The following is a 27,331-nucleotide window of genomic DNA, read 5'->3' as shown; positions in this document are numbered from 1 at the left end:
GCTCAGACACCTCTCTCAATAAGCTAGTCATCTTCATTGAGAGGGGAGTGTTTACATTCCTACCATTAAGTGCTATTTTGTGCTCTTATATCTGCATTGGGTTCTCCATCTTGAGAGTCCCCTCCTTCAAGAGGATATACAAAGCCTTGTCCACCTGTAGCTCCCACCTCTTTGTGGTGTTTTTGTACCATGGGGCTCTTGCAATGATTTACTTCTTTCCTTCATTGAATAATTTCAAAGTCGAAGACATAATTGCCACATTTATACAGTGGTGACACACATGTTAAACCCCTTTATCTATAACCTGAGGAATAAAGACATGAAATTCGCTCTGTGGATACTTTATAGGTGGGGTATTATTTTTGCCAAGTAACAGTTACCCACCTGTGTTCTTAATTTTGCTAGTGATGCTTCCAGAGACATCTCCTTGAAAACTTGTGTAGGTGACTGTGGTAGATTGGAAAAATAGCCACAATTCTTTGCAGCCCCTACTTGCAAGTGTGGAGTTTATCTCCCTGCCCATTGATTTTTGGCAGGGCTTGGGACTTACTTTGACTAATAGATTCAGTGAAAGTGATGTGTGAGAGTCCCAAGTCTAGGTAGACTATGTTCCTGCTGCTCTTGGAAACTTGAGACCATCATGTGAACTAGTCCAAGCATGAAGATGAGGGACCACATGGAGGAGAACCAAGATGCTCCAGCTAACAACCAGCTCCCAGGTGACCTGGTAGATGATTACAGAGGCATGAGTGAGCCCCTGCTGAGACCAGTTGAACCTAGCCCAGACCATAAGCGCCATCCAATTGGGCAAAGTCCCATCCAAAATTGCTAGCCCATAGAAATGTAATATAAATAAATGTTCGTTGTTTGAGCTACTGAATTTTGGGATGGTTCGTTATGCAGCAAAAGCTAACTGGTACAGCGACTGCTGTTGTCTCTGGTACCCTTCAAACTTCTCTAAATTTCAATGGTTCCTACTCCTTTATGTTTCCCTGCTTTGATTGTATTCCCTGCCTATGTTTATAAAACCCACTGACTTTAAAACTTCTGGGTTATGATCTCTATAACCTATTGCCTTAGCTTTAGGTATATATCTTGTCTTCACTCTTCTCTCATAACCCTTGGTATCTGGCATTGCCAGCAACTATCATTTTTGTCAAATCAACACTTAAGACACAACATTATCTACCTGATGAGATATGAATAACTTGTTATGATTTCAAAATACATAAACTTTCTTGTTCTGAAGGAAGATATTACATGTTATATGTTTCTTCTTTAAGAAGAGAAATAATCTTAGACTAAGATTAGAGGTCTGAATAATATTGAATTTTGTATAAGTTATGCTTTCTTACTCCTTGATTTACTGGTACAAAGTTGAAAAGATAAGAATTCTCAAATGTGAAATGCTACTTGTCTTTAGAATGAAATTCACATCTGGACCCTTACATTAAGTAGTACCAAGGTTTGTGGAATATTGTTTAGATAAATAAAAAGTCATAAAAATGGCTAATATCAAATTTAATGATAATTCCTAGTGTGTATCTGTTTATATAAATGAGAGAGCAATAAACTTTTTGGTTTCTATGTCCTTTTGTCTATCATTTTCCATAGTTATAAAAGTAAGTGTTGCTCCAAGGGTTTTAAGTAAGAAAGTTTAGAAGGTTTGTGTTTTTAGTGTAGTTGCTAGTTATATATTGTTTCTGGTTGTTTCCTAAAATCTAAACATATTGCAAAGATTTTGGATTTATTATATTTACAATTATTTTTGCCTGTGTCAAAATCTCAACAGAGGAACACAGGGCATTGCGTCTCATTTCCAAATTCCCTAAACCAATGTAGGACGTATTTTTTTTTCTGTGTGGGACTTTCTTTTTGGGGACAGCCTACCTATGCCTGCTTAACTCTAGGTTATGAAAATGAGGTATCCTCTGCTTCACAAACAGCAAGAACTGATTTCCATATAAGACAAAGCTACATGTATACATAAGTAATTCATTCTTTTGACCAGTACATATTATGCGTCTACTGTGTTTATGCAAATTTCTAGAAGTGAACAAATCAGACAGAAATATTTTTCTGTTGTAGAGTTTATATTCTAGTGGGGAGAGAATGAAAATAAACACAATATGTAAGTAAGTTTCAGGGTGCTTAAGTGCTATAAAAAGCAGCAGTGTGAAGAAATCAGGAATGTGGGGGCTAGGTTGCAACTTTAAGTCGTATGATAAGGACTGGTCTCACCGAGAAGGTGATATTTGAGCAAAGAAGGAAAGGCAACAAGGAATAGGGTTATTTTCAGGAAAAACATTTCAGGGAGAGGAAACAGCAATTGCAAAGCTCTCAGATGTGACAGTGCCAGCTATGTTCCAGGAACAAAAGGAGACTAGAGTGACTGAAGGGTGGTGAGCACGTAGAAGAGCAGTAGGAGATCGTTTTAGAGGTGCCAGGGGCAGTAGGTCCTTTAAGCTTTGTAATTCGATTTTTACTGTGAATTATTTGTGTAACCCTTGGAAGCCTTTCAGCAGAAGAGTAACGTGATTCAGATTTAAAAAGGATCACTTTCCCTGCTGTGTTGTGACTGAAGGAAAAGGGTCTGAGTGGAAGCAAGGAGCCCACCTAGGAGCTATTGCAACAGTGCAGTTAAGAAATGAGAGTGAGGGGCTGGCCCAGTGGCGTAGCAGTTAAGTTTGCACTTTCTGCTTGGGTCGCTTGGGGTTCGCTGGTTCGGATCCTGGGCGTGGACCTACTCACTTCTCATCAAGCCATGCTGAGGCGGTGTCCCACATAGAAGACCTAGAAGGACCTACAACTAGGGTATAAGACGATGTACTGGGGCTTTGGGGAGAAAAAAACAAAAAGAGGAAGATTGGCAACAGATGTTAGCTGAGGGCCAATCTTCCTCAAAATAAAAAAAGAAATGAGAGTGAGGCTAGGATGGTAGCAGAGAAAGTAGTAAAAATTCAGTGAATACTGTATTTAGTTGTAAGTTAGAACCAACAGGAGCTGCTGAAGAATTGAGAGGAGTGTGAGAGAAAGATAGGAGTCAAGGATTCCTACGTTTTTGTTTGAACAATATGGAGTTGTCATCAGCCACAATGGAAGTGAAAAAAATGGTGTATGCATGTGTGAGCAGTTGAAGTTCATGAGTCTATAAACGCTGACAATAAAATGACTCATGCTTACTGAGGACTTACACATTGCCAGACAACGTTATGAGCACATTATGTGTTCTAACTCATTGATTCAACTACTTTAAGAGAGGGGTTCAACTGTCACTCATCTTGAGCAATTCTGATGAGAGAAATGGTGCAGTCTGGCTTACCTCAACCAGAAGTGGCAATGAAAAAACATTGACAAAGTTTACACAGAGACGCTCTCCACAGATGAATGTTTAAGAGTTCTCAGGTATTCCATAGTTTTCACTAATAACCCGGTTAGCCTGCTCTAGGCACACTGTTCAGTCTGGCCACTGTGGCAGTTTCTGGTCAATCAGCTTAGCCAGACTTTCTCCCGTTTCCCTTCCCCCTCTCTCTATGTGCATACTGTTTTTGCCATTTCAAGAATAGTGTATTTTTTGTTACTTCTTGTATATTTTAGCAAATGTCTAGCAAATTTTCAAACTATACTAAGTGCGTGTGAGTTATTCTTTGCTACCATTTTATGGAAGAGGAAACATTTGATCTTATAGCCATATCTATAACCCCCAAGGATACTAATTGTAATCCTAGAACTAATAATCACACTCTCTTTTATATTCTGTATAGGAATATCTTAATCCCATGATTATCTATATGATTTAACTGGATCATAAGGTAGCAAAACTTATCTACTGTCACTATAAGGTCCCAGATCCCCAAATAAACAAAAAGAATTTCAAGACTTAAGTTCTGAACAATATTTCCTTATAGAGCTATACAGAAACAGTTTCTTGATTCACTTGAGTACATACAAGGTGTTTTTCCTCCACAATCAGAACAATTGAGTTCAGACAGTTGGTACCTAGAAGTTACCATAGCAATACATTTGTATATCTTCAATGTATAGCCCCAGAACTATTCCTATGTTATCAAATGACCCTCCTGTAATTACAATATCAAAATATGAACGGACGTTTGGAGATAGTCATTTCTTTTTTTCAAGTGTTCAAAAAGTCCTTCAGTCACACATATTTGATTAATAGCCTTTTGTAAGAACTTATCAGGACAGCACTAAGACACATTTTATGGCCACTGTACTATGCTGTGTCTAACAAACTGCTGTGTCTAACGAGTCTAACAAAAGTGTGGCAATAGGATTGGACTCTATCATCACTCTGGTGGCCATTGACACGAGACACAAAGATCCAAACACTTTGTGCTCATTCCTATGGGTCTTTTTTTTTTTTCTGGGGGGGACTTCACTTTTTTACAGCAGTTTTAGGTTCACAGCAAAATTGAGAGGAAAGTACAGAGATTTCCCAAATACTCCCTGCCCCTACACATGAATAGTGTCCACCATTGTTAGCATTACTTACAAGAGTGGTACATTTGTTACAATTGATGAACCTACATTGACAAACCAAACCATAGAGTTCACTCTTGATATTGTACACTCAGTGAGTTTGGAAAAATGTATAACGACATGCATTCATCATTATAATATCACACAGAATATGTTCACTGCCCTAAAAATCCTCTGTGGTCCACAAATTCATCCCTGTCTACCTGCACCGCTCCCCACCAGCAGCCACTGATATTTTTACTGTCTCCATAGTTTTGCTTTTTCCATAATATCATTGTAATTGAAATCATGCAGTAGGTAGTCTTTTCCAATTGGCTTTTTTCACTTAGTAATATGCATTTAAGCCTCCTCCATATCTTTTCATGGCCTGAGAGCTCATTTCTTTTTAATGCTGAATAATATTCCATTGTCTGGATATGCCACAGTTTATTTACACATTCACCTACTGAAGGATATCTTGATTGCTTAGAAGTTTTGGCAATTATGAATAAAGACACTATAAATATCCGTGTGCAGGTTTTTGTATGGACATAGTTTTCATTTACTTTGGGTAAACACCAGGGAGCACAATTGCTAGATTGTATAGCAAGAGTATGTTTAGTTTTGTAAGAAACTGCCAAACTACTTTCCGAAGTGACTGTACCATTTTGCGTTCCCACTAGCAGTGCACAGTAGTTCCTGTTGCTCCACATCCTCACCAATATTTGATGTTAATGCTTCAGATTTTAACCTTTTTAATAGGTATGTAGTGGTATCTCATTGTTTTAATTTGCATGCACCTGATGTAATATGATGTGGAACATCTTTTCATATGCTTATTTGTCATCTGTATCTTTTTTGGTGAGATGTCTGTTAAGATATTTGGGACAATTTTAAACTGGGTTGTTTGTTTTCTCACAGTTGAGTTTTAAGAGTTCTTTGTATATTTTGGATAATGGTCCTTTACCAGATGTGTCTTTTGCAAATATTTTCTCCAAGTCTGTGGTTTGCCTTCCTGTTCTCTTGACACTGTCTTTTGCAGGGCAGAAGTTTTTAATTTTAATGATCAATTATTTCTTGCATGGTTAGTGCCTTTGGTGTTGTATCTAAAAAGTAATGGCCATATCCAAAATCATCTATGTTTTCCTCTCATTTATCTCTTAGGAGTTTTATAGCTTTTCATTTTACTTTTAGGTCTATGATCCATCCCTTTGGGTGTTTCATGCCATGGGTGCTTCCCACTCCTGCAACTTTAGGCTCTGTGGATTTAGAAGTCTTGGTCTTTGATTGAGCTGGATGTGCTTCTACAGAGAACATAGCGGTCGTTCTCTGATCTTAAAGTATGATGGCTGCTTGGAAATTTTAGGTTCTTCACTCTAGAAAACATGAGGCAAAGAAAGGAGTTACTCCTAAGTTCTCATAATTGGAGAAAACATGAGGCAAAGAAAGGAGTTACTTATAATTGACCCTAATTCTCATGAAGAACTAGAGATGCTTCCCTGACCAGAGATAACATTAAACAGGCAATTGCAGCTCTGCCACGTAACAGTTAACAAGTAGGATAATCAAGAGCTCTGACATTTCACAAATGAAGATCTGGGTCTCCATCAGGGAAGCAACCTTGACAAGCGGTCGTGTTGGAGGAGGATAAAGGAAATCAATACAGACGTTAGAGGAAGGCAGTGATGAATTTCAATTTCAGCCTTGGGACAGCTGTAGCAGCAAAGATTGTAGTTTGTTCCACTAACTCTCCTTTCTAAATTCTGTTTAAAGAGTATATGACTGGCTACCTTTCTCCAGGCTCAGTGAAGGGCAGGAGTAAATGTGGGGAGTGCATGGTAGGAACTGTAGCTGATGCCCAGCCTGAAGCACCCTGTCCTACTTGAGTTTATTGGATGTTGCATTAGATGGTTTTCATCAAGCTGACAGCTTCTCACTGGAAGTGTTTGCATTCTTCTCTGCCTGAGGCTTTCTTTGGGACTGAGGGAGTCTGCAGTTATCCAGCCAACAGAGATGTCAGTTACCATGTGTTAAACAAAAGGAGAGTAAAAGTGGATTGACTGATCTGCTGAAACTTGAATCACATAATTTTATTGTTATTCTGTGAGGATAATTCAAATCTTTCTTAGGTTAATACTAAGGTCAGAAGATTTCGTCACTCAATTAATTTAGTCATTCATTCAACATCAATCCTATATCAATATCAGTAATTCTAGATATAGTTATCTTTTTTGGAAGATACAAAGATAACGATGGCAAGAGCTTATGTTTATTGTGCATTTATTATGTGCTTTAGCAAGAATCATCTCATTTAATCTCAGTGATGTCTTCATAATGAAAATACAATTATTATCTGCACTTGACAGCTGATGAAATAGGACTGAGAGGATACTTTATTTGTTCAGTGCCAGCAATTAGTGAGTGGCAGAGCCCAGACCAGTTCACTCTGAGTACTGAGCCCAAGGACTCAATCTCCCTACTCTACATTCTCTTGGAGAAGGCACCACTCTATGCCCTGAAGTCTCTGCCAAGGGAGAGAAGGATCCTGCAGGATGTAAAGTTAAAGCTAGATTTCTACTCTCATGGTAACAAGTGTAAGTGGTATGGAGTTTACAGAAACCAGACTTTCTATTCCTGGACCATAAGTGCTATTGGGAGGGGCCGACCCAGTGCATTGACAACATTGGTGATGGAGGATGACTAAGCCATTTCTGCTTCCCTGCTGGAACTATCAGCAGGCAGAGAGGAGCCCAGGCTGTCCCTGATATCAGTGGCACCCTCTCAGGTGGCTCCTGTAGCTCAGTCCCTCCAGGCTCTGTACAGGCTCCTCCTCAAGTCCTGATAGGAATTGGAGGCAATTAGTCTACTTTGATCCTTCCCTTAGCAGGAGCTTAGGGAGTTTCTATGAACCCTCTCTGAAGTTTGTAAGATGGTATCCTCCTGCCTATTGCTCTGGAGCTCAAAGACAGACACAGAAAGCCCAGGAGTTTGTAGGCTTACAGAGGCTTTCCTCTTACTTTTTTCTTCCTGGTGTTCTCAACAGAAGCTATGGATTCAGGAATCTGTTTGGATTGGAAGGTGCCTGAGCTCACCAAGGCCTGGCACATGTCAGAGTGAGCTGGGAATTCTAGGTGGGCGAGGTGTTTCTCTGTGTCTAGAGGCCTGCATACGTATTCCACCTGGGTCTGTGTGGTGTTTCTTTGTTTGTGTAATGTGAGTATATGTATGTTTTCTTCATGAGTTGTGTGTGTGTGTGTGTGTGTGTGTGTGTGTGTGTATGTGTTTGTTTTATTTGCAGGTAATATTTATGTTATGGTTCCTGTGAGTGAATGGGGCCCAAACAATTTCACTCACTAACTGACTTCTCCTGTGTTGGGTGCAGGTCTGTGGGGGATGGGATATCTCATTTTGCAGTGACAACGTACATGTGTGACCATGTGTGTTGTTTGTTGACTGACTGTGAAGAGGCATGTGTGTGCAATAGTATGTTTCTTGTATAGTTTTCGTGTGATGTGTGTGATCTTGTGTTTTTTGTTATTTTACTATGTGTTTTTCTGCATGTGAGTCTATATTTAGATTATGAGTTTATATGTCGCATATGTGATTTTTGTGTGTTGCTGGTGTTTGATGTTTGTTTTGAGATTATAATAATGTTTATATGTGGTTTTGTGGGTTATTTGTGTGGTGTGTGTCCAAACTTGTGTATTATTTGTAAGTTTCATTTTTTATGACTCTTTAGGTAACTAACCCATATTACTATTGTTCTTTTTTTTAGCATCGCTGTAGGTCACAGATGGCAAGAAATCACAAATCAGCATTTTAAGTGTGCAAGCATGTGTGTGTGTGTGTGTGTGTGTGTGTGTGTGTTTCATGTACATGTTTTAGGGCCTTCTGGTTGTTTTTAACACTTATATAAACAGGCTGAAATTTATGTATTATATATCAACATTTATCCTATTTTCATCCCCCATTCTTTTCACCCCAGTCCCAAGCCACCTCCTATGAGTAAGCATTACTATTAGTTTATTAGTTTCTTGTTTATAATTCCTGTGTTTCAAATATATATATATACATATATAGGAAGCCTTGTAAGCAATGAACACACCTAACAAATTTTCTCTCTAAATACCATTCTTCTCTAAAACAAACCCAAGTTACTTAGAAAGATGGCTTATTCCAGGACTGGCGCCAGAAAATACAAAGATGATGTGGGAAAATTTTACTGAGCCTGAAAATCAGGAAGTGCTCGACGAATCATGGGGACACAGCAGCCAGCTAAGAGGGGCTCCCAAATTCTTAATATGGAATAATTTGGGTTTCAAAAAGAATAGCAACAAACAAACAAACACATAGATAATGAGAACAGATTGGTGGTTACCAGAGGGGAAGGAAGCGGGTGAGAGTGAAATGGGTAAAGGGTCACATATGTATGGTGATGGATGGAAACTAGACTATTGGTGGTGAACATGGTGCAGTCTATAAAGAAACTGCTATATAATAATGTACACCTGAAATTTATACAATGTTATAAACCAATTTGACCTCAATAAAACAATTGAAAAAATCTCAACCCTAATGAATTATGACTCATAGATCAAATGAGAATCTATGAATCCATAATGATATAAATAAATTGGTAAAAAAATAGATGGTGGAGAAGGGAAACTTCTCTCTTACAGAGAACTAACACATGTAGAATTATTGATGGAATGAGAAAAATCACCATTTGGCCACCACAATTACAATAATTTTTTCAGGCAAGAGTCACCTGATTCTTATGAAGTATGATGTTATATATGGTGGTTGAAATTTTAAAGAGAAATAACATGTTTATATAACTGCAAAATATCTACTCAAGTTATAATTACTAATTTCAAAGATTAAAATAGTAACTTTAAAATAGATAAACCTGGGAGAGACCACCTTCATCTACTGACCAAGATTAGAATTGCTGGTAATTGGAAAAATTGATGTCAGCTGCCTTCCTATAATATGTACTGCAGTATACTGACCAAAGATCTATAGGCTGAGTCTGAGATATGTGCATACCTACATAATAATAAAGCAAACATGATTAAATACTAACTTTTGGGCAATGTGGGTGAAACATATATGAGAACTTTTGTATAATTTTTAGTTTTTTATAAATCTGAAATGACTTCTAAATAAAAAGTTAAAAAAAAATCCTTTGTCCATAATTACTCAGTAAGAGAGAACAGAATATCCTAAAGGTCTACCTCTAAATTTATAGTTGGCGTCCAGGCAGACAATTATGATCTTCTAAATTATTCTTCTTGTAGGTCCTGTCAGAGAACAAATATGAACTGCTGAACCATGGGCAGGGCACAGAAAGGTAATTCTATAAAATGTCATCCCTCCTCTTTAAGAGTTTACAGCGTCTAAAGTGAAACTGTAGAGGCAATTTTACACCAAGAAAAAAACCATGTCTGTAGAATAAAATGTATCAGCATATTTGCCATCCACAAATTAGCACACAAATGTGTTAACCAGAAAATGTTGTCTATACCAATGTGTGCTAGATAGTCTCCATTGGCCCCTCCACGTCCATTCTCTAGCTTTCTCCAGCCTGTTTTCTCTCAGGAGCCTTACTTTATGAACTGCATCAACTGGGTTCCCTGGCCCTTTGGATTTGACCAATGGAAACACAAGCAAGAGATCAAATGCAGAAGGAGAGAGAGGTTGGGGCATTTATTCTATTTTCCTCCCTGCGGAACCCTGGGTTGATGGTGACTGTCCACAGTCCTGTCCTGGGGTCCTCTCCTACCCCTACATGTCTCACCAGGTTCTCATAACCACTCCCTCCCCTTGTACCTGTTTCCCACTGCTGCTAACTCTGAGTGCTTCACTGTCCCTTAATAGTGTCCCTTAGAATGCCAACACCATTGTAAACAAGCTATTATGACATCTTTTTAATAAAAATTCCTTGTCCCAGCTGGAATCATGCCCAAGAACAAAGGCATTGCTGGCATCAGAAACACCATCCCCTGGGACTCCAATCCCCTCTAGCTCCTGGATATGCAGCTCCCCAAGGGCAGAAAGAAATTGGTCAATTAGCCTATGCTGGCTCCTCCCTGACCCAGAAGCTTGGGGACTTTGTTTCTATCCTCTTGCTGTTACTTAAAACTTTTTCTTTTTGCTCATTGCTCTGGAGTTGGTTAAGGAACATGAAAATCTGTAGAAGTGCTGAGGCCAGATATTTCTTCTTTTCATCTGGATACTGACTCCCCTGAACAGAAGATGAGGATTTGGGCAACAGTCTGGAACAGAAGGTCACCAACCAAGAGCACAGGTCAGACGGAGCTGGAAATCTGCACTTGATCGTGGGTCTACCCAAGAGTTTGTGGGCTTGTGTGCCTTTGTGTTCATGGGTGTGTGTGTATGTGCATCTGTGTGCATGCTTGTATTCATGTTGTTAGATAGTTGCATGTGTGTGTGTGGACTATGTATCTGACTCACAGCCTGATTCTTTTCCTAAGTTAGGCCCAATCTGGGCTCTGTTTCAGTGCACGTTACCAAAGTATAAGCCTCCTAAGGTGTGATTAGGGACCCCTGATTCAGGCCTCTCATCGTAAATATTTGCCTCCTGTTATTATGATGGGACATTTCCCCAACTGGGCAGCCATCACAGCTAAGCAAATGAGAGCTCAGCAGTGGGAATGAGATTGTTGTCTCCAATGCTGGAGAAGAAGATGCCTGACCTCACCAAAGAATTGAGATCACAGAGGGTTCAAACCTCTGCTCGGCAGCGTGTGCAAGCTGTGTTTGTGGGTGACACACTTGTGTGTGAGATCAAGCAAGTGTGTTTTTTGCTTTTTTTTGTGTGTGTGTTACCATATACATGTTACCACATTCATGGGTTGTTGGTGGTTTAATGACTGTGCCTGTAACTGAATAGGTTTTAACTGCCCCAGGATGACTGCCTTCCCCCAGGAAGGGTGTGGGTCAGAAGAGGCCAAAGCACTCCTCTCAGTAGTGGGAGCGTGTGTGCTCTTGTTGTAGTGAGTGTGTGGCTGGGTGTACATGTATGTTGTTGATATTTCTGTGGGATTTTTGCATTGTGTGGCCTTCTGTGTTTTTGATGGTGTGTGTATATAATGCTGTGTTATGTATATGTGGTTAATTGAGTGTTTAAGAGGGCGTGTCGTGTGTCAGGTGTGTTGATGTGCATTGTGAGTGTGTTTGCGGGTGAACGGTACATCGTTGTGTGTTGTGTATGTCTTACTTTGTGTGTTATTTTTGTCATGTGTATCTGTATATGAAGTTTATGAACTGATCCACATACTGGCTATCTTTCCCTTAGGATGGGAACTGGTCACAGGTGACTGGAATCCTCAAATCAGGAGGGTGTATGTGTGTTTGTGTGTGGTTTGTATGTGTTTGGGGGCTTCTGATTTTCCCCTGTGACTCAAATATTTCCTTCAGTGCCCTTCATCTGGACCACCGTTGGCTGAGATAACCCAAGTTCCAAGCAACTCCCTGTTTTTGAAATGGATCTGCTGTGATTTTCATATACCTGAGTGTGACTGAGTGAGTCAGAGTTTTTTAACCCTTCACTTAATTTCCCAGGCAGACACATGAGATGTTATCTTGTGTGAAGTGAGAGTACAGAACCCCCACTACTGACGATGTGACCTTGGGAAAATCACTTAACTTCTTGGTCTCAGTTTTCAATCTAAAAACTGAGGAAAATACACTTGCGTCATGAAACTTAGACCTCTCAATAAATATTTATTGTTTGAATAAATGATAATGAATGTGAGAGACTTTTGTCAATTGGAAAATAGATCAATAGATATGAAGGAAAATATCTAGGCATAGAACTAAGAACATTTTGAACTATTTTGGCTTCTCTGCAGCCCTAAAGCAACACAAGGTGTCTAGTGCTCCTAACCAATGATGGGGGAAGTTTCCATGTGTAGTGGTTGAGAGCACTGACTCTGATCACACAGTAATATTATGTTGAACTACAAGAAGTCAATATTTTACATTTTGTAACCTACAGAAAATGGTAATATGCATAATTTACATATTTACATATTAAATTAATATCATTTATGTTTCTATTTCATAAGAGCTAAAATAGGTGAAAACATTCATTCTCAGTGCAGCTGGAAAGATTTTTTAAAATCTGGGAATGTAAGGCTGATGTGTGGATTTAACTAGGAAGTGAAGGTAAAGTCCTTAGCCTAGTAGTTAAATGCTCACCATTCTTATGAAAGATACTCTGAGGACTATTCTGGTTTGGGAGCTATTCTTGGATCAAGCAGATTTAAATGACCACCCGCTTCTAGAGTGACCATGAGTTTACAGCAATAAGTCACTGGGACACAGCCAGATTCACAGGAGGAGTGTGACAATGCTCCTACAACACTGCCTCAGCACTCGAGTCTCACATTACTTTAAGGTAGAGACAACTCATACCAGTTTGCTGGGGATCATCTACTATTTCTGCCATGGTGAATTATTACAATTTGGCTCTGTCTTGTAGTGAGTTATGCCTCTATGCTCATCAAGATCTATACTCACAGAGGGCAGGGACCTTGCCTTTCTTGTTCACTGCTGCATTCTCATTTCTTAGTAGGGGTCCATGCTCAGCCTCAATGTTCTATAAATATTGGTTAAATAAACCATGAACATGCTTTTACTTCTGTGCAGTGAGGTCTTGTTGGTTGCTTTTAAGTGTGATGTTTTCCTGGAGGCAACTGAGATAGAGTGAAGAGGCATGCATCCATAGGCATGAGAAAGTAATGAGTGTATTTAAAAAGTTGTTGTTTTCCCTGAGAATTACCTTATGAGATGTGATGGTGCTGATCATCCTTTGTAGGTTCCTGAGATTCCCAAACCTTCTTCATCCCCAGCATATAGAAGAGCATTATGAGGCCTGAGAACCAGAGCAGCGTGTCTGAGTTCCTCCTCCTGGGCCTGCCCATCCAGCTAGAGCAGCAGGGCTTGTTCTTTGCCCTGTTTCTGGGCATGTACCTGACCACAGTGCTGGGGAACCTGCTCATCATCCTGCTCATCAGGCTGGACTCTCGCCTCCACACCCCCATGTACTTCTTCCTCAGCCACTTGGCCTTCTCCGACATTTCCCTTTCATCTGTAACGGTTCCAAATATGCTCAGGAATATGAAGACTCAACAACAATCTATCCCCTATATGAGGTGCATTTCTCAGATGTATTTTTTCTTGGTATTTGCTTGTCTTGACCATTTCCTTCTTGCAGTGATGGCATATGACAGGTATGTGGCCATCTGTCAGCCACTCCACTACACCACCATCATGAGGCAAGAGCTGTGTGTCTCATTAGTAGCTGGGTCTTGGTTCCTCTCTTGTGCCCATGCCCTGTTGCACACCCTCCTCTTGATCCAACTGTCCTTCTGTGCTGACAATACCATCCCCCACTTCTTCTGTGACCTCCCTGCGCTCCTGAAGATGAGCTGCTCAGACATCTCCATTAATGAGATGATCATCTTCACTGAGGGAGGAACACTTTTCTTCTTGCCCTTGAGTAGCATCTTGGGGTCATATATCCGTATAGGGACCACCGTCCTGAGGGTCCCCTCCACCAAAAGACTCTTTAAAGTCTTTTCTACCTGTGGCTCTCATCTCTTTGTGGTGTCTTTATACTACGGGGCACTTGCAGGTGTTTATTTTTTGTCTTCGTCATGGGGCTCCAATGACAAGGATATCATTGCTTCGGTCATGTATACAATAGCTACCCCCATGCTGAACCCCTTCATCTATAGTCTGAGGAACAGAGATATAAAACAGGCCCTAGAAATATTTGCCAATGGGATACCTTCTTTATGTGACATTCACTAAATCATCTTATTGCAGTCACAAGCACAGTGAGATGTATCTCCTAAAATTGTTGTGTGGTTGACAATTCCATATAACTTGAAATAATATGCATCCTGTTGTCATGTATAGTGTTGTTACCATGTTAATTATGTCAAGTTTGCTACTTGGATTGTTAAATATTCTTTATTTGTAATTATTTTTTTCTGGTTATTCATCTCAAAAGATGTATACAAAATCTTACACAAAACATGTCGTTCAATAACAATTTTAGATTTATCTTCTTCTCCTTTTAGATATGTCAGTTTTTAAGTATTTTTATGTATTTTTTATCCTACATTACTAATGACACACAGATCTGGCATCATGAACAGCTCCTGGTGGACTGAATCTTTTATTTTGTACCTTGCTGAAGCTGGCTTGCTTTGACTTTGAACCGGTTATGCACATTTCTTCCCAACTCCGTATTCTATGACACCATGTTGGTAGATTGAAATCTGCCATAATGGGAATTATGACACTATGGAAATTGGGAAATGCTATGAAGCAAGACTTTGTAAAGAAAAAAAAAAGACAGAGAGAGAAAGTCATTTTTTATGCATTTTGCAGCACATCACTGCATTTATAATTAGGAGATATTCCTCTGTCTCTAAAATGGCTCCTACCTTAATATCTCATCTACTTTTTTTGTGTGTGTGTGAGGAAGATTAGCCATGAGCTAACATCTGTTGCCAATCCTCCTCTTTTTGCTGAGGAAGATTGGCCCTGGGCTAGCATCCGTGCCCATCTTCCTCCACTTTACATGTGGGATGCCTGCTATAGTATGGTTTGATGAGCGGTGCACAGGTCTGCACCCGGGATCCGAACCTGTGAAACCCAGGCTGCTGAAGCAAAGAGTGCAAACTTAACCACTATGCAACCAGACTGGCTCCTCCTCTACTTCTTTTGATATTAGTATAGACATACCAGCTTTCTTTTGGTTAGTATTTACATGGAATTTATTTTCCATCACTGTACTTTAAACTTGTCTATGTCCTTATATTTGTGAGGTGTCCATTGTTAACAGTGTAAGTTGGATTTTGCTCTTTTTATGTAGATTGACAATCATTACATTTCTGGAGAATTTGATCTATTAATATCTAATGTCATCATGGTATATTTGAATCTATATTTTCGTATTATTACGTTTTTTATTTGAGACTTCTGTTTCATATTTCTTTTCTTGTTTCTTTCTACTTTTTATTATTTAAGTATGTATTTTATTATTCCATTCCCCATCTATCAACTTAATAATCATACATTATTATTTCACTATTTGTTTCTATGCTTTATGTTGTGATTACTACTTACTTTCTCCTTAAAATATTTTCATTGTACTAAAATATACATAACATGAAATTAACATTTTAACGATTTGAGGTATACTTTTTGGTGGCATTTCGTTTGTTCCCTTACCACAATCTCAATCAAGGACTCCAAAAAGAAATCCTATGGAACATCAACGCAATTGAGTACTTTGCAGATGTGAAAAAATAATAACAAAGATATCTATGACTCAATATAGAGAGATTTCCAGGATATATTGCTAAATGGAAAAAAAAAACAATGTGAGGGTATTATGCAAAGTGAAATAAGTCAGAGGCAGAAGGTCAAATACCGTATGATTTCCTTCATTAAGTAGTAGATAATAACAACAATAAACAAACACATAGAGACAGAGATTGGATTGGTGGTTACCAGAGGGGAAGGGGGGAAGGAGGAGGGTGAAAGGGATAATTCGGCACATGTGTGTGGTGATGGGTTGTCATTAGTATTTGGGTGGTGAACATGATGTAATCTATGCAGAAATAGAAGTATAATGATGTACGCCTGAAATTTATACAACGTTATAAACCAATGTTACTGCAATAAACAAACAAACAAAAAAAACAGTATGTAAAAAAGCATTTATACCATGCTATTTTTTGTGTAAAAGTGAAGGGGAAATGAAATATACATGTATCTTCCCATTTGAGCAAAAAGAAACCAAGAAGAATAAATCAGAAACCAAGGAGATTGCTTACCTACAGGAAATAGGTGGGAATGGGGTAGAAAAGATTGGGAGATAAGTATATTTATTTGAATAATTTTGAATATATTATCTTTTACCTACTAAAAAATGAATGGAAGAGGGTGTGGAATAAAGCAAAGTCAAATAAAACAAAACAAATCTAACTATATATCAAATTACCACAGTAATTAGACTGAAGGGGAACATGAAATAACTAACCTAAGTAATTCTTGAATGCAGATTTTATCTATACACTTTCACAATAAAAAAAACCATAAACAAAGTTTTTGAACAGTAATTAGTTTGTCATTAACAGTGGCATGAGTTCAAGATTCTGAAATTACTTAATATGTATTCAAATATTCAGCAAATAAATAAACATTTTGTGGAAAAGGGAATGACTCCTCACTATCAAGGTGTTGATGCAAATAATCAATAGTCATTCTACAGTAAAGAAAAGAAGAGAGTTTTATTGGAGCCAAACTGAAGACTGTAGCTCTAGAGTAGCACCTCTCACAGGGGAAGAAGGCACTCTGGTGAAGAGCAATTTTCAGCCCAGTTATATACCATTTCCAATTGAAGATACATACATCAAGCATCAGGGGGTACACTCCTTCAAGGTTTCAAGAAGATGATCATTACATATTAGCAGATACACAGCAGGTCAACATGAGCCTGGTGTCACAGAAAAGGAGACATTAATTCTTATCTTTACAGAGTACTGCCATCATAAGAAGGGAGGCATTAATTCTTATCTTCAAAGAGTATATTCTTAATTTATGGTAATGATTAAAGCAGATGACAGTGTATGTCTGACAGACTGTTAAGTCAGGCTTCTTTAGTTCAAATAAAATTCAGGCCAAACCAAGTTCAAACCAAAATGACTTCCCCATATGCTTTAATATATAAAAATTTCCATATCATTTCCTCCTTTTGATTATTAATCTTTCTATAGAAAACATTGATGATTAAATATTGTCACTCAATGCCAGGGTGGTTGCTTCCTGCCCTGGGTCCATCATGTCCCTGCAGCTGGGCTTTATTTCAATTGATCTACCCAGTAATCCACACTGGGGGGAAATAGCTGAATATAATTGACAATCACAGAGGTACAGACTGACAGGGGAAGTAATTTCATAGGTTATATATATTTTCAACTAGGTTGAATTGTTGCACAAACATTGTAAGTGTGATTTTGTATGACTCTTTCTGATTACATTGTTTGTAGCATCTATAGAACAGGCTTAATAACAATGATAATAAACCAATCACAGTATTTAAAGTAGCCAATGTGAAGTAGACACGGATTGAAAGAGACAAGAGAAGAAACCAAAGCATCCGTTACACGTATCTTGGTAATCTTGTACTAAATTATTTGTTTGCCTCCTTTATCCACTGTTATGTGTATTTTATAATAAGTTTGGGAAGACTGGTTTAATATAGTAACAACTTCTTCAGTTGTCACTTGTAAAGATTTTTCAGGCCAGTTAGATTTCATTGAAATTACATCTTATAATGGATATAGTTCTAATTCCCAAAACATTTCATCATCAATATCAATATTAGTATATGTCTTATTATCTTAGGCAGTTCTATTTGACTAGCAAAGCTGGTATTACACCATATAGCAGTAAAATTACAATAAAAAGTTCTTTGATTACAATACAAGTCAGAAAGTATGAAACAGGTATTTTATAAACTTTCTCAACAAAATTTTGACTTCACCCACATACCGTATATTTGTTTGCATAGGTGTGCTTGTTATAGGCCAATTAGAGGAAAATTCAAGGTTCTACTGCTGTTTGGGGGCATAGCCACATAGCTTGTCGAAATTCACAGATTTGAGTGGTTATAGGAGTCTAGTAAAAATTATTTGATAATAAGGCCCATCTCCCACCGGAAGGGAGAATTCTGGTAGAATTTAAAGTGGTTTCTATTCCTACTACTGGAACAACATCATAGGTGTAACTTGTTATAAGTTTAGGTACCAAAGCTGTGATTTAACACTTATGTGAATTACAGGATCCTATAAATTTGAATCCAGGAAACTTCTTTATCTTGATGATAGGCTTGAGTATAAGACATTAGAGACTTACAGTAGCTGGTCATACTAGCAAAAGACAACAAGGGATCACAGAAGTTTGTGTAGCAGCAGACACTGATCTGCCAGTGACCATCCCATGTTGGGTCAGTTCATGTTTTCCAAATGGGGCACAACAAGTAGTTGGCAAGACCAAAGGCGATATCTTAGTCCAGGGGAGTCCAGTCTAAAGATATATAACAAAATGTCAAAGACAATTAACAGTACTAGAATCCAACGTCTACAAAGGTGCAACATGATTTTCTCTCCAAAATTATCCTGATTTTTACCAAAGATAATCACAGTATAACTAATGTGTTTACATTAAAAACTTGGCCTGGGGGCCGGCCTGGTGGTGTAGTGGTTAAGTTCACGCACTCCACTTCGGCAGCCCCGGGGTTTGCAGGTTCAAATCCCAGACGTGGACATATGCACGGCTCATCAAGTCATGTGTGGCCATGTCCCACACACAAAATAGAGGAAGATGGGCACAGATGTTAGCTCAGGGCTAATCTTCCTCAGCAAAAAGAGGAGGATTGGCAACAGGTGTTATCTTAGAGCCAATCTTCCTCACCAAAAAAAAAAAAAAAAGAAAAGAAAAGAAAAGAAAACTTGCCCTGATTATTTATATAAGTGAAAACAAGAATATTCACTCAGAGGTTCTGAATTCCAGAGGGATCAGGAAGGGAGAAAAAGAAATATTTCATCTTTGTTTACAAAGGCATGTATTACCAAATTATTGATGTCTTAAGAGAAAAGATTTCTTTAAACATGGAAAAACAAAACATTAGAGAATTCTCCTTGGTTTATGTAGTCCTATGTTATTAATATTTGATCTTGATCTTTTGTTAGCAGTTTTATGAAGCCAACAGTTTGTCCATTAGAGTTCTGTAATTTCTTACCTAGTTCAATTTTATGATATGAAAGCTCATCAGAAAACTGATTTCTAGAGTAAGTGAATCTTGCCATGACTCTGAAGATGAAACATTTTGCAAAATCATCAGAGTAAAACAATAAGTATTGGTGCTGGCCCGGTGGCACAAGCAGTTAAGTGCTGGTGCTACGCTGTGGCGGCCTGGTGTTCGCTGGTTTGGATCCCAGGCACGCACCAACAAACTGTCGAGGGAAGAGGGAGAATCTCCCTCTGTCCTTTTCCTTAAGGTTTTTATGGCTGGCCAAATAATTAACAAGACAGGTTAGCAGGAGAAAATAATACCAAGTTTAATAACATGTATACATGGGAGAAAGCAGGGACACTGCGTTTCTCAACACAATAGCAGAAATTCTCGTCTTAAATACTATGTTCAGCCAATGACAAAGGAGGATTTTGGGGGTTGGGGGAGTCAGTTACAGGAGATTACCACTAAAGCACAGTAAACAAGAGTAAGGTTTATTATGCAGTCCCAAGGCCTCACCTTCCACATTGATAAGTCTCTAGAAATGAGCTCATCCCCCCTCTTCCCAATACAGAGAGGGAGATACCTTTACAAATGGAGATTTCCCTTATAAATGTAAATGATTGTCTGGCAACTCCTCGCAGGGTCATCCAGAGAATGTGGCCAGAGAGACAGAACTTTTGATAAGAGGGGCTTGTTGGTGCCTTTCCTATTATAACATTTACCCTACATTATCTTTATAGCAGTCATGATAAATCTGTTCTAGGAAGGAGCCACCATGTCAAATTCTTTAGGCAGTTAGTGGGGGAGGTCAAATGTCCCTAGAGAAAACAACCAAGGTAAAGAGATAGATTTCAGGGTGGCCAAATCTTGATCTCCCACAGTCCCGCCTTTGAAACTAAAAGTTTCACAGTCCTTTTGAAACTTAAAGAAGTTTCATAGTCCAGAAGCTGAGTTGGTAGGCTGTTTCATCTCACTGAATATATTTTTTTGTCTTGATAATAGATCAGTTCAATTAAGTTTATTTTGGAAGGTGGTGATGTAGGTGGGCTCTCAAGGTTACGCCTATATTATGGAAGCAAGCAATCAAGTATTTAATAGAAGCATTTTTATGTAAACAAAAGAAAAACAAGGTTAATGGTTGAAGCAAATTAGAAACGAGTTTGAGATAAGAGAACAGCCATTTAAGAAGATTTTTAGATGTCAGCGGCAAAGTATCTTTTGTAGTTTAAAATGTCTCTGATGGTGTCATCAAGTCATCTCTTAAGTTTATATCGAGTCTATCAGCTTCAGTTTATAAGGCTTTAGGAAAAAAAAGGCAGGTTCAGTTTTCAGTGATTTTAAATGAAAATGATGGAAAAAAAATCAAAAACGTTAGTTTGGACATCTGTAGCCAGATATTTCAGGAGACTAGAAGAAATCAGGATCTAGTCCCGTCAACAGATATAAAACAAAAACCTTAAAAGACAATGAACAAAACTAGGATCTAATATCTGCAAATGTATACTATAGTTTTTATTGAAATATAATTTTTTTTTCTAAAATCACCCTCATTTTTATCAAAGATAGCCAAATTAAAACTAACTAGTTTGTAAAATAAGTCTAGTTTTAATAGAGTTGTCCCAATTATTTACATAAGTACAGCAAGAATAGCAATTGATCACATAGGTTTTTTTAAATCTGTTTTGTTGGAACTTTTTATAAGGAATCTCAGATTTAACTTTAAAGGCCTCTCTAGGCCAGGAAAGCCAAGCCAAGGATTTTGTCATCAGACTTCGCCTGTAATATTTATAGATTTGGGTGAATTCTTTTCTTCTGAGGTTTCCCCAAAATATTTCGAGGTTCTTTGTACCTGCCAGATAAGTGACATTCTTTACTTATCTTGGTAAGTGTTGCTTGGAACATAAGGTACCAGGCCAATATTTTTACGTGGCTTTATTCTATAAAGTCTAATTTTCATTTTTCAAAAGCTGTATGGTTATATCGCAAATATGATGTTTTAGTCACAACCTTGGCAATATAACCAGTGTTTTTAATTGTGTCCTGTTATAAGGAGAACAGATTTTTATTGAACTTATGTAAATAACTATATTGTCATGAAAACTACAATATTCACTTATTAAGAGTTTTTAAATCTTGGAGGGATCAGGTAGAGAGAAAAAGATATATATTTTCATTGTACTTATAAAAATACCATTTACTAAATTGTTATACGTCACAGCTAGCGCAGGAGAAACAAGAAAAAGTTTTCTTTAAATCTGAAAAAAACAAAACATTAAAAATTCAGCAATTTTTAAATGAAAAATCATAAAAATTATAATCATCTTTATCAGTTTATTCAGTCTTGTAATCTATTCTCGATCCCAGTCATTTTGTTAGCAGCTTCATGAAGTCAGTTTTTCTATCAGATTTCTGTAATTTTTTACTAAGTTCAGTTTTATGATCAGAAAGTTTGTCAGAAACCTGTATTCCAGTGTAAATGTCAGAGTCCTTTCTATGAATTTTTTGAAGTTGAAACATTTTGTAAAAGCATTAGAGCAAATAAATAAATCTGTAAACAACAAGACCTCAAAATGGCAACTGACAGAGAAATTTGGTTAATTTTGTGACATACAACACTTTAAAATAATAATAACCAGAATTATGACTAATAATCAGGAAAGATCAGCATTTTAGTAATGTTATATAATTTTAAAACGCCTATATCATTAACATTAACCCACAAAATATCACCTAAGCAGGCTTATCATTACTTGTGTCACAATGTTTTTTATGTAATTTAACATTGAATAAGTCTAATAAGTTTAGTATCTTTTTCTTTATAGATAGAGAGTAAGTTTCTCAGTCTTCTTCCTTATAGGAAGAGAGCAAATTTCTTTGAGAAGTTTCAGGGCCCTTTGAAAATTCTCAAAGAAAAAAAGTAAAAAAAAAAGACTTTATTTAAGATATGAATTTTGGGGAGATTGTCAGAAATATAAAAATTCAAAGCAAACAGAGCATTAACAGTCTAAAAAGCCTTAATAGAGAGACCTCAGTCTTTTGAACACAGGAAATTATTTTAACAGTTTTTATTTATTTATTTTTTTTTTTGGTAGACTTATTCAAAGGTAAAGAAAATAACTTTTTTATCAAGTTTAAGAAAATCATCTTTTTAAGAGAAATAAGACTAAATTATAATTTTGTACCAGCTTATTTTTGATATTAAAACTCATTTACTTAATTAAATTTATTTTAATTTTAGCCAACTTGACCATGTAAAAACTCTTTCTTCAGAATTCTTCTTCCCCAAACCTTTTATAACTTTCTTTTTACATTTAGAATTTGTCGCATGTCTTTTTTTTTCTCTTCTAGTACTTGAGGACAAATTTATCTTTTTTAATCAATCAAACAAAATATTTCCATTTTTTGTCCTTTTTTATACATCTTACTTTTTCTGTACACAGACATATTTTTTTTAATATTTAGTAGCTTCAATCACATATATTAATTAGAAATTTTAACCCTTATAGACTTTGACTTCTAAGTAAAAACTAAGTAAGCAGTTATAAATTTTTTTTATATTAGCATTTTGTGCATTGGAAAATTTATGAACACTTTATAACTTCTAGAAATATGTTACTTTATAGTATAATCTTTTAATAAAACACATGTTTGCCAATAGACCCAAAACACCTTTTAGTTTTCCTGTAATGAAAAGCCAAAAGTAGACAAATGTATATTTAGCAATTAATGTCTAATATCTTATGTTATTTGGAAATGATGATACTCAGAGAATTTTTTTCATATTTTATAAAATTTAGCAAAACTCTAAAAGTCATCAAAAAGAGTTTGGAAGCTGTAACCACCATAACACATAATTATTGTTTAAAGTTTACCCAACATTCATCTTTTTTACAACTATTTAGTTACTTATTTTCAATAATTATTTAGATTGCCTATAAGACCTTATAAGACATCAGATAAAATTAGCCATCATTTAAATTATTATTTTTGTTAACCAGTTCTGTAATAGAAATAACATCAGTTTTTTCTTATAAAATTTTATGTAAATTTCATCACCTCTTATACCTTTAGACATAGTTATCATTAAAATTTTTATCAATAGATCTTGGTCTTTTAATTTTGGACCAGGGAAGCATTCCCAGTCAGACATTTTAAAACATACTCAGGCAAAGTTGATGTAACCTCTATATAAAATTAGCTCAAACATTCTAACTTTTATAATCTTATCAACATGTATACTTTTATATGTTCTCAATTTAATTATAACCTGAGTCAAGGTCTTAAGGCTAGTCAAATTTTTCCCTTCCTTTTTTTTTTTTTTTGGCCTTTTTTCTTAGGTACCAATTAAACAATTATGTGAGAGTTCTCAAAAAAAAATTTTTTTTCCCCCCAATTTAGAAGTTTTTCTAATTCAAAGGATCCGTCGTCTGGCCATTGACGAGTAGGATCTTCATTTGTATATTTATTCTAATAGTGACTCAAACCAATAAGCCTTTTTAAGGAAAGACCCGGAGGTAGCTTTCCACGCTTAGAATAAATCTACCATGGACGCAAGAGATGTCCCTGGTGAGGACGCAGATGATGTAGCCCCCGTGATCTACAGAATTCACTCCCAAAGATATTCAGAAAAAGTAAAGATCTTCGTTGCACAGGCGGTAAGGATGGTGTAGTGAAAACGGTGTCTCCGGTCTCTCACAATAGTGTGGGACGCCTCCAGTCACAGACCCGCTAATCTGTGACACCGGGCAGGCGATATTGGAATGGGATTTTTTTTAGCACTAACAAGCAACGAAGGTTAAGACGACAAAAGCCCTTATGGACTGGGCCCTTTATGACAAACTCCCCTGAGAGCTTGGCACAGCTGGACAAAGAGACAGTTCGGAACCCCAGTCTACTCAACTGGCCACCAAGGTGCACCCCGGTAAATGCACTTTCTGTATGGTGGAGACCAAGGAGAATATTTTCATTGGTCACAAAGCCAAGTTTTCTCAGGACACAGAACAAGACAGAAGGAAAAACCTCATCTTTTTTTTTTTTTTTTTGTGCACAATGACAGCTTTAGCCACGCCTTAGGTCTCTTGGAGCCAGAATAATACCTAGAGGGGGAGGTGCCGCGGGATTGGGGACTGTGTGCTTTACAGAGTACCTCGTCGTTGCACGGACATTTTCTTGCAGTTGGCGGGGAACCTGTGTCATTTACCACGTTCCGTGACCCAACTTATCTTGTCACGGGAGTCTTCTGAAAGTGGCGAGCGCCCTAATGGCTCTTAACTGCTCGACCTGTGCCCACCAAATTTGCGGCCTTTTTGGCTTCCAAGATGCCCTTGGCAATGACCTTCACTTCATATGCATATTAACCCACAGCGAAGTTTGTAGACGCCGGTCTGGTGAGACCCGCAAACTCACCAGTCTGTGGGGCCGGCCCGGACAGCAGGCTTATAGGGCCTATGCCTGTGTCTTACCCTATGGTATTTTTTTCTTATGACAAAAGACACAGAAAAAAGAGAAAAACAGAGACTACCTCTGGGAGGAAAAGGGATCAAGATCAAAACCAAGAGTATTTTACTAAATTTAAACCAAGAGTCACTAAAAGCACAAGAAACTAGTTTCCCAAATATTTTTTCTTGCCAATCTAAACTTAGAAAGAGAAAAAAATTCTCACCATTTCCTTTCGCCGGACTCCGCAGATAGAGATTCTGGGAGGCTGACATGGTAAGAAGTCTTACCTTTTTGCCGGCTTTTGTCAGGCGTTCCCGTATCTCATCATCTGCAGTAGTCCAGGGAGAAGGCAGGTCTTCCAGCCAGAGAAAGCAACTTGCCAGCCAGTGTGGCTCCTGGCTGGCTCGCCAAAACTGTCGGGGGAGGAGGGAGAAATCTCCCTCTGCCCTTTTCCTTAAGGTTTTTATGGCTGGCCAAATAATTAACAAACAGGTTAGCAGGAGAAAATAATACCAAGTTTAATAACATGTATACATGGGAGAAAGCAGGGACACTGCGTTTCTCAACACAATAACAGAAATTCTCATCTTAAATACTATGTTCAGCCAATGACAAAGGAGGATTTTGGGGTTGGGGGAGTCAGTTACAGGAGATTACCACTAAAGCACAATAAACAAGAATAAAGTTTATTATACAGTCCCAAGGCCTCACCTTCTACATTAATAAGTCTCTAAAAACAAGCTCATCCCCCCTCTTCCCAATACAGAAAAAGAGATACCTTTACAAATAGAGATTTCCCTTATAAATGTAAATGATTGTCTGACAACTCCTCACAGGGTCATCCAAAAAATATGGCCAGAGAGACAAAACTTCCGATAAGAAGGGCTTGTTGGTGCCTTTCCTATTATAACATTTACCCTCCATTATCTTTGTAACAGTCATGATAAATCTGTTCTAAAAAAGAGCCACCATGTCAAATTCTTTAGACAGTTAGTGAGAAAAGTCAAATGTCCCTAAAAGAAACAACCAAGGTAAAGAGATAGATTTCAGGGTGGCCAAATCTTGATCTCCCACAGTACCCATTGGCAAGCCATGCTGTGGCGGTGACCCATATAAAGTGGAGGAAGATGGGCATGGATGTTAGCCCAGGGCCAGTCTTCCTCAGCAAAAAGAGGAGGATTGGCAGATGTTAGCTCAGGGCCTACCTTCCTCACATACACACACAAAAAAACAATAACTATAGATGACAAAGGACTTAACATTATAATGCAATTAACAAGGAAATTTGGTTATTTCTGTGACATGAAATTTTAGAATAATAACTAGAATTATCACTGATAACCAAGAGAGATAAAAATTTTAGGTATGTTGTAAAACTCTTATATTAATAACATTTATCCAAACTATATAACTTAAGGAGGTTTATCATCATTTATTTTACAATGCTTTCCATACAATTTAACATGCCCCATAATTAATTTAATATCTCCCTCTATAGGAAGTGAAAACAAATTATTTGAAAAGTCCCAGGGGTTCGCTGAAATTCTCACTTTGTTTTATTTCTTTATTATTTTGTTGTTGTTGTTTTTGTGTGTGTGTTGAGGAAGATTGGCCCTCAGCTAACATCTGTGGCCAATCTTCCTATTTTTCTTTTTTTCCCCAAAGCCCCAGTACATAGCTGTATATCCTAGTTCAAGGTCCCTCTAGTTCTTCTATGTGGGATGCCACCTCAGCATGGCTTGATGAGTGGAGAGTAGGTCTGCAACCAGGATCTGAACCAGTGAACCCTGGGACACTAAAGTGGAATGCGCAAAATTAACTGCTACACCACCTGGCCAGCCCTCTCAGTTACTTTTAGGTCAAAAGAAATGCTTTATTTCATTTTATTATTTTTTTGTGTGTTTGAAGAAGATTGGCCCTGAGCTAACACCTGTTGCCAATCTTCCTCTTTTTGCTTGAGGAAGAGTGGCCCTTAGCTAACATCTGTGCCCATCTTCCTCTATTTTGTATGAGGGTTGCCACCACAGCATGGCTTGATGAATGGTATAGGTGCATGCCTTGGATCTGAACCCGTGAACCCCAGGCCAGTGAAACAGAGTGCACTGAACTTAACTACCATGCCACCAGGCTGGCCCCAAAAGGCTTCATTTTGAATTTGAATTTTGGGCAGTTTGTCAAAAATATCTAAAGATTTTAGAACACTTGGTCAAATAGAGTCATAGGTCATCGTGAAACAATGCTTAGTTATCTGTTTAACCATGGTGACAGTTAAAGATTTTCAGGCAAATACAGAAATTTAAATAGTTGTAAGAAAAACCTTAGCTCTTGTGATTAAAGACCTGATAAAAACAATACAGGAAATTAATTTTGATAAAAAATAAAATTCCTGCTGTTTTGGTAGACTACTCAAAGGTAAAGAAAAAAATCTTTCACAGTTTCTTTATCAGGAGCAGACTAAATATCAAAGAAAATTATCCTTGTAAGAGAAATAAATCAAAATTCTTATTTTTGCACCAGCTTACCCTTGATATTGAAACTCATTTACTTAATTAAATTCATTTCAAT

General features: G+C 37.5%; 1 protein-coding gene across 1 annotated transcript; it reads left to right on the top strand.

The window, feature by feature from the left end:
- Positions 1-13,374: 13,374 nt before the first annotated feature.
- Positions 13,375-22,383, top strand: LOC106800731 (olfactory receptor 1J4-like). The gene is made up of 2 exons (XM_014781934.2): positions 13,375-14,292; positions 22,189-22,383. The coding sequence occupies exons 1-2, from the start codon at positions 13,375-13,377 to the stop codon at positions 22,246-22,248; spliced, it is 978 nt and encodes a 325-aa protein (XP_014637420.2). The 3' UTR covers positions 22,249-22,383.
- Positions 22,384-27,331: the final 4,948 nt, after the last annotated feature.

This window comes from Ceratotherium simum, chromosome 29 (assembly GCF_057802395.1).
Source record: "Ceratotherium simum simum isolate JZ-2026a chromosome 29, ASM5780239v1, whole genome shotgun sequence".
Lineage (NCBI taxonomy): Eukaryota > Metazoa > Chordata > Mammalia > Perissodactyla > Rhinocerotidae > Ceratotherium > Ceratotherium simum.
This window is presented reverse-complemented; position numbering and strand designations above follow the sequence as displayed.

Excerpts from the sequence above, each read along its gene's own strand:
- LOC106800731 (XM_014781934.2), top strand. The coding sequence starts at position 13,375 with ATGAGGCCTGAGAACCAGAGCAGCGTGTCTGAGTTCCTCCTCCTGGGC. Across the intron at positions 14,293-22,188 it reads CCCTAGAAATATTTGCCAAT|AGAGCAAATTTCTTTGAGAA; the intron begins GGGATACCTTCT and ends CCTTATAGGAAG.